The sequence below is a fragment of the Rutidosis leptorrhynchoides genome, chromosome 1, assembly GCF_046630445.1.
Source record: "Rutidosis leptorrhynchoides isolate AG116_Rl617_1_P2 chromosome 1, CSIRO_AGI_Rlap_v1, whole genome shotgun sequence".
Lineage (NCBI taxonomy): Eukaryota > Viridiplantae > Streptophyta > Magnoliopsida > Asterales > Asteraceae > Rutidosis > Rutidosis leptorrhynchoides.
This window is the reverse complement of record NC_092333.1, coordinates 569,020,447-569,028,468: the sequence shown is the minus strand read 5'-3', so window position 1 is coordinate 569,028,468 and position 8,022 is coordinate 569,020,447. Positions and strand designations below refer to the sequence as shown.

The following is an 8,022-nucleotide window of genomic DNA, read 5'->3' as shown; positions in this document are numbered from 1 at the left end:
CCTAGCTAATTTCTGGCTAGGTTAGCATATTGTATAAAAATATATAATCTATTGTGATATTGTTTCTTTATCTTACACAACTCGCAATGCCAACTACCACCGAAGCTTAACTTGAGTGGTATGAGAGTGAGATACAAGCAGGGAGGTCTCTGGAGGGTTTTCCCAACCTTCGATTGTACTACCAACATCGTCACGAATTGGGTTTCCTCCTAACGCGCGCGCATGTGTGTGTGTGACAAATGAGAGCATTCGATATCGATATCGCCGCTAAAAAAAAAACTCGCAATGCTAACTGTGATGTTCTTTGGAGGGGCGTAATGATAAACGTTAATGTGGTGAAATATGATTATAAGTTGAGTGAAAAAGAAAAATTAAGTTAACAAAATACAAAAAAAACACTGGTGAAAAGATAAATGACGCCCCGCCCAAAATAATAGCCGAAGCCACATTAGGGGTGTCGTTTTTTTGCCGTAGTGGAAAAAGTGGGCAAAACCCACGCCCCATTGGGAATGAACTTGGGAGACATATACAATTTCTACTGTGTTATATCACTTGTTGGCAATACTATATAAATATACAACGAAACTGGTTTGTTTTTAACTGCTTTACGGACCGACTTCAAAATTGTTCGCTATTTTTTTTTTTTGAAAGGCAAGTTGTTGGCATCGAATACTCTCATTTGCTACGCACGCACGCGCTTTCGGGCAGGAACCCCGAAACTTCCAAGAAATGGGGTTTACATCCACTTTAACACAAACCCTGGCTCTGGAGAATATGGTGTGAATTCTACGAGCATCAGCAGCACCAGCAGCTGTGCCTCTGCCGCATTAATATTGAAAACTCTTCCGCGGCTTGGTGCTCCTTACAGACTCGCACCCAGCGAGATGAAAGAACTGCAAAGCCAATTACAAGAACTTTTAGAGCGTGGTTTTATTCAACCAAACACATCACCGTGGGGAGCTCCTGTTTTATCTGTTTCTATATCCGTTTCTATATTTATTTATAAGTTTTTATTTGATGGAAATTTTACTGATAGATCATAATGCGATTGCCGGACGACGCAGAAGTCGACACCTGCCACAAAGTAGAGGTGCAGGCAGCCGACAGGTTTTACTAGGTTCGCAGGTAAGTGCTTCAGGTGGCATCTTAACACCTCGATGCTACACCCGAGTGGCATCTTACGATAATCCTTTTTCAAGGAATCCACATACTAAGTAGTTTGCATAGTCTGCAAACCATGAAATTTCATTATAATCTATCTTCAATAGATATTTATCAGGAACATAAAACTCATATTTGGTGACTTTGGGTGTTCTTGGGTAAGATTGAGTCATCCTTTATTCTTCTACTCTACTTTATTGCACGGGTTACCGGCATTACAGGGATCCGAACCTTATACCATCCCGAGGGGCAGGCAGTCGAACCTGGGTCCTGAATACGGGTCGGTAAAACCTTCCCCAGTACAATTTGGCTTTCAGGAAATAAATCCCACGAATATTTTTAGGGGGAGGGACTCGAACTTGAGACCTCCCCACCCCCATCCCAATGCACAAGTGCAAAGGGGTGAACCACTGGACCAAAGGGTGGGTTCAAAATCGTTCGCTATTAGTATGGTGTCTAAAGTATGAGACCCCTTTTGTTAAGAACAGAGGCCATTTTCCAATAAAAAAACAGGTTCTTTTTCGGATAAAAGAAACTTGCTTTCTTCTTTAGTTCTCTTTATAAATAAACTGCTTAAAACATGTTTCGAACTTAACTCTGATTTCTCCACGTTACACTTAATCACATCGTTTCAGAAAAGTGCATCGAAACCCGCATCCATAACGAGCGCCAAAAACGCGCGTCGAAAAATCTAGGCAAAAACTCTATGTGAAAACGCGCGTCGAAAACTAGCCGGAAAAGGCGCGGCGAAAAGGCGCTGCAAAATAGCGTTTCGAAAACGCGCGTTGAAATAAATCGTCGAAAACGCGCGACGAAAACTCTCTGCAAAAACGAGCTGCGAAAATGCGCGACGAAAACATTCAGCGAAAATGCTCGACGAAAACGCGCGGCGAAATCCTACGGCAAAAACACGCAACGAAAACGTAGGACCCATTTGGACCTGTTAGATATAAAAAGTTCAATTTTGGACCCGCTCGATTTCTTATCCTTTATGAATTCAGACCCCACTGGACCCTAAAATTGAGACCCAATGGACCAATTTTTAAGATTGTGGGTTTGATTTGCTAGGCATACACAATACTAAGTTAATTACCATCAAACCTTTAAACTCCCCAACACATTACACATAATCATTTATTAAAACGATTTCTCTACAAGACCACCAATATGATTCAAGATTTCTGCTTACGTGATTTATCATACATACCAACCTACGTTAATTCATCCGCAAACGAACTCGTTCCAGGTGGACACGTTTAAAACCTTCCAAGTGGACACGTTTAAGACCATAAATGGCCATAACACAAACATAAAAAGACCAAGTATACGAGAGCTTGGTCAAGGGACGATTCTAATCCTTACAATACGTTCAACTACCTTAAAAGACTTGCAACTCAACCACCAAAATACGGGCTTCACTTCAACTTCAAATAACGAATCAATCAACAACTTTATCCTTACTCTTAGCACCACTTAGACCTATAAGGAGAGAAAAGCACAAAGGCGTAAGACATGAGCCTGGTGAATAGTGAATACAATTGGTATAATCATATATATGCATGTACATACAACATCAATTAATCAAGTAATCATTCTATATACGCGCACAGCTCATGGCGTTGGGATTTGGGTACGCTTTGACATGTTAGCTTACACATACCTCGCCACTTCGGCCCCACTTAACTTAGCCACAATAATCGCACTTAAGTTTCAACAAATTGCCACATATACTATGCCAATTCACCACCAAGGCCCCCAATTCTCGCCACTTAGGCCATGCTCCCACATTCGCTACTTCGGCCATAAATCATTGATCGCCACTTAGGCTATAATACCATAATTGTCACTTAGGCCCTCCAATCAATACCTATATGCATCATCAATTTTCAATCGAAAGCACATAGATAGAAAGTTTACCTCCACGCTACGCGTAATCACATAGATAACATACATACCTTTAACACAATCCATTCATATCGATAGGTCCAGACACCTGGTTGTGCTTCCACCACACTTATCATCACATCACAAATGGTAATTACATGTAAGTTCATACATTCATAAACACAGAAGACTATTTAAACACTTAGATGTATACTCACCTTGATTTCCAAATGATCTAGCTACCTTTGCCACACAATCGTTTGATGATTTCTCGCAACGACCTATTCACATTATATTATCATGTCATTCATATGTTCACTATCAACATTAATCATGCCCTTAATCCCCTTTTTACACATTATAACACACAATCAGTGGGATCTGACTAACAAAACCAGATATCAAGTTCATGCAATGTCAAAACATCAATCTTGAACAAATCATTTATTAGAATTAATATGATGTTAATTTTCTATATACTATCATCATCTACAACTGTTATCACATAATAATGAATCAAATTTAGTAAATTGATTCTTTATCTCAATTAGGGTTTAGATGGAACCCTAAATTTCTTCCAACAAATCAATCAAGATGATGAGCTTTAGTGTTGGGGTTATGAGGTTAATTGGAGGATTTCACTAAAAAATTACTCCGTAGTAGATTGAGTTTGTTGTTCTGTTCCTTGATCCAGTCGTCGCCTCCTACTATTTTATTATTGTTTTTTTTTTTTAAGAAATGAACTAAAATTCCAGTTATTATACTTCCTTATATATTTATTTCATTTATACATTTAACCCTTACCCATTAGCTTCTTAACATCCCAAGTCCCATTCTTAACTTCTTTTTTTTTTTTCTTTTCAAACTAGTAACTAATTTTGTTAATTTAAACACTTGATATATATTAATAAATAATAAACAAGTGTATACTTGCGACTGCGCAAGGACGAGATTGAGTCTTATTGTTGTTGTTATGTACCTCAATAAAAATTTGGGTTGTTACAATATAAGTGATAATATTATATATGAAACAACATATGAATTTTAAGTTAACTACAAAATAGTTTTACTAATAATTTTCTAATGAGAACCCTTAATTAGAGTTGTCATTAAAAGTTTTGGACATGATATATATACTTATACATTAATAAAAGTTAACTTTTTTATGAAAATAACTACCTCGTACATTACACTTTTTTGCATTGACTTATCTTTTAATGACAACTCTTATAGTTGTCATTAGAAAAATTCGTGTAATAATATTAATATGAATATGAATATGAATATGAATGACTTATAAAAACAGAATAATAAATTCGGTTGAATTATAAAGTCTATACAAGTTAATGCAAGTTAGGAGTTAGCATCCAATAATCCATGCTCCTAATTGTCAACAAATAGTCAAATATCTATTCCTTTTATATAGATCTCATATTTGATTTGATACGAGTACTACGTGTCTTAAATTTTTCAATATTAGCAAGTGTCGAGTAATTTACAGACTTAACTATTTGGATAATATATTTTATACGTTTAGTATCACAAAATGTTTCGCGTTCCCATGATAGCTAGAAAACTTGGTGAACACATAATATTTTGTGTGGTGTTTTGGTCAGAAAAAGCCGCCCATAAATCAGCCGTGTACATTACTGAGTTGACCTGCTTAAAAGTCAACTACCTAAAACATTATAAAAAGCCTTTCTCAAATTCATATTCTGGAACTACAACAAACCTGCAAGCTAGATTGCTGGTGATAATGGCTCAATTTGCATCAAGTTCAGTTTGTGTGATCGGGTCTAAGTTTATGGCACCTTATCCATTTGATATCATAGTCGACCCGAATTCAGGTGGAAACCTTGTGATCACAGATATTAATCATAAAATCCTGCTTAAAGTAAAACCACGCGATACAACGTTACATCATCAACGAGTGCTCCTTTATCCTGATGGCACGCCAATTGTCAAGCTGCGAGATAAGGTAATTATTATACTCAAAGACTGTTTAAAATTAATTTTTCACTTTTATAAATAGATAAGAATAAGAATAAGAATGTAACAGGAAGGTAAAAAGTAAAATGTAAAACTGTAAGTTAAAGAAAAAATACATGTGACAGTCATTTTTTTCTTTTTTATCTTTTGTCTGAGACAGATGCAGTAATGATTTGTGATTGATTATGATTTGAAATGTGTTAACAAGAAATTGTATCCTAAGTAAATTGCTTACATGATCAGATTTTGAGTCAGCATAATCGATGGAAAGTATTTATGGGTGACACTACAGCCAGTTCGAAACTAATATTTAGCACAAAACAACCAAACATAATCCAGTTCAAGACCAGTTTAGAAGTGTTCTTAACAAACAAAACGAGTAAAGCAAATGTTTGTGATTTCAAGATTAAAGGAAGCTGGTCGAAGAGAAAATGCACAATCTCTATGGGGCATTCTAATTCTTCAACCATAATCGCCCAAGTAAGTTTCGTACTTAAGCTTTGTACGTTTTCTAATATTTTTTAGAAATTTGATGCCAATCGTCCTAATGCTCTGAATTTAAAGTACATACGAAAACTAATGATCGATGGACTAATTATTGTAGATGCACAAAATTGAAAAATCAAAGAATGAGAAGTTTGATAAAGACAAATTTATGGTGACAATTTATCCGAATGTGGACTATGCATTTGTGACTGCACTTATTACTATTGTCGATGCGATGAAAAGCGTAGATAAAGAGTATGGTGAACAAATTAGTGCATCGACGTCGCAAATCATGTTTGCAACTGCTTCCTAGATCTATATATACACGCATTCACTTCCTAATTTGTATGTGATGAATATGATTTGTTATATATTTTGACTCAATGTTTCAGTTTATAGCTAGCTAGTTCGATTCAACATTGGATGGACTTTCAGTTGTTATAACTGGATATCGGTAGTGAGATTGTATAATCAAATTTGTTTGTAATATAATAGTCTCATCAAGTTCGTTTTTGCGTGGCAATTCAAAAAATTCATATCGATCTTTTTAGAATGTGATTTTATCAAACGGCTAAGACCACAGATATTGGTGATTGTGACGTGGAGTGGGTGAGGTGCACTTTTTGGGGAAAAATTGTGACTGGGCCATGACATTTTGGGGGGAGTTGTAATGGGGGGCTTTTGTAAGGGCGTTTGTGGGTGATGTGTCAAAATATGATTGGAGGTTGGATTAAAAAGTGGTGAAAAAGGTAGAAAAGAATTAAAAAAAAAAAAAAAATCACAAACGCACATTTTCATGCCCGTGCTTTCTTGACAAACGCCCCAACACAAACGCCCACAAACGCCCCATTCCGGGCGTTTGTGGGCTAATTCATGCAACAAACGCCTGCATTATCTGTGGTCTAAGGGTAATTTTGCCATTCAGTTTTAATTAATTGTATTTATAATAAGAATTTTTATGCAAGTGTGAATTTTTATTGAAGTTCAGACTTTTTACAATTTATTATTAGCTCCTCTTTTAACTACTCAAAATCTCACATAGATGGTTAATTTTTATAATCTCAATTACTCATACAGTTATATATGCGCTACAATGAAGTGTGTAATTTGCAACACATTATACAATTGTTTCTAACAACAAATTAAATTGTTGACACTTCCTGTCTGAAATATGAGTGTCCAAAAAACTTCTTCACTTTCTAACGCTTGAGAGTGTGAAGAAACAACTATCATTTTAATGCTCATATAATATATATATATACATATAATATATATATATATATATATATATATATATATATATATATATATATATATATATATATATAATTTTTTGACATCTATACTTGTTAAGAACACTCTACTGTTTGACACTTATACTTGTCACATATATTTCAGTTTTTGACACCTAAACTTGTTTAAGTTATACTTGTCGAATATATGTCAATTATTAAGTGCTCTTTACCAATTACACTTATACTTGTCAAGAATATTTCAATTTTTAACATTTATAATTGTACATGTATAATTAATTATATACAACACCAACATATTTTCACAAAAGCATAATCCAACTCATTTTCTAAATTCATTACAAACATATCATAGAGAACAAAACAACACATTTTAACTAAGAGAGTAAAACAACTCAATTCCATTTCGAATCACTAATCTTCAAACTTATGCTATATTACAAACACAACCTAAGAACAAGCAGCCCAACAGTCATAAAATATTCTCTACAAAAGTATCAACTAAACTACATGTTTATAATATCCCTTATCAAAACCAAAAAAAAAAAAAAAAAAAAAAAAAAAAAAAACCAAAAAAACGGCAACATTGCTAAACTGCAGTACTTACAAAAAAATATATTAAAAATTGCTAAACAAAGCATACACGATCAAATATGAACCGAGAGACCATAATAGTTAAACAAACTCAATAGTAGTTGACTTTTACTCACCTTTTACATATGATTACTGTGGATCATTCGCATGCAATGCACTAGACTGAAAAACATAATATATCGAGTGAACAAATATTGATTTCAAAATAAATGCTTGCAACTATGTATGTGAATATGTATACATATGTAAGTTCAATATTGTATATTTACATATATGTATAAATATCCAAGACATATCAGCACAATTAAGTATTAGGCATATCTATATGTTAACGTCGTGTAAGGTAATGTACATGTAGTGTGGAGACAGTGAATGTGCTTAAGACTGAAGGCCATACAAAGGTTTTAAGTACTCTTGTTTGCGTTTCTGGTGCCATTTCTATGGTTCTGTTCAAAGGACCAACCTTACTGGGTTATGCAAATTTTGTACCTAGGCGCCTTCATGAAATAAATTCAGCGGGTTAACCCAAACTTGCTGGATGGATGTTCTCTGGTTAAGCCACCTTTGGGATTTGATAAATGCAGAACATTGGTGTCCTATGCTTAGTAGGGAATTGCAAAAATTCTAGCTATTCAGGTACTCTATGGTATATATG

At 34.8% G+C, this 8,022-nt stretch overlaps 1 protein-coding gene and 1 long non-coding RNA gene across 4 annotated transcripts; one reads left to right on the top strand and one right to left on the bottom strand.

Annotated features, from left to right (window-relative positions):
- Positions 1 to 2,275: 2,275 nt before the first annotated feature.
- Positions 2,276 to 3,763, bottom strand: LOC139881767 (uncharacterized). 3 transcript variants are annotated; one of them, XR_011771753.1, is made up of 4 exons: positions 3,264 to 3,763; positions 3,117 to 3,174; positions 2,731 to 3,028; positions 2,276 to 2,640 (listed from the first exon to the last, which is right to left on the bottom strand). It is a non-coding gene; the product is annotated as an uncharacterized lncRNA (long non-coding RNA). The 3 variants fall into 3 exon arrangements; XR_011771754.1 differs by having other exon boundaries at positions 2,822 to 3,028; XR_011771752.1 differs by having other exon boundaries at positions 2,276 to 3,028.
- Positions 3,764 to 4,617: 854 nt separating this feature from the next.
- Positions 4,618 to 5,893, top strand: LOC139881755 (protein LURP-one-related 15-like). Its single transcript, XM_071866173.1, has 3 exons — positions 4,618 to 5,023; positions 5,278 to 5,514; positions 5,639 to 5,893. The coding sequence occupies exons 1-3, from the start codon at positions 4,802 to 4,804 to the stop codon at positions 5,831 to 5,833; spliced, it is 654 nt and encodes a 217-aa protein (XP_071722274.1). The 5' UTR covers positions 4,618 to 4,801; the 3' UTR covers positions 5,834 to 5,893.
- The last annotated feature ends 2,129 nt before the right edge of the window (positions 5,894 to 8,022 follow it).

Coding starts and splice junctions, on each gene's coding strand:
- LOC139881755 (XM_071866173.1), top strand. CDS start 4,802: ATGGCTCAATTTGCATCAAGTTCAGTTTGTGTGATCGGGTCTAAGTTT. Junction 5,024..5,277: donor TTGTCAAGCTGCGAGATAAG/GTAATTATTATA, acceptor TTACATGATCAG/ATTTTGAGTCAGCATAATCG. Junction 5,515..5,638: donor CTTCAACCATAATCGCCCAA/GTAAGTTTCGTA, acceptor TAATTATTGTAG/ATGCACAAAATTGAAAAATC.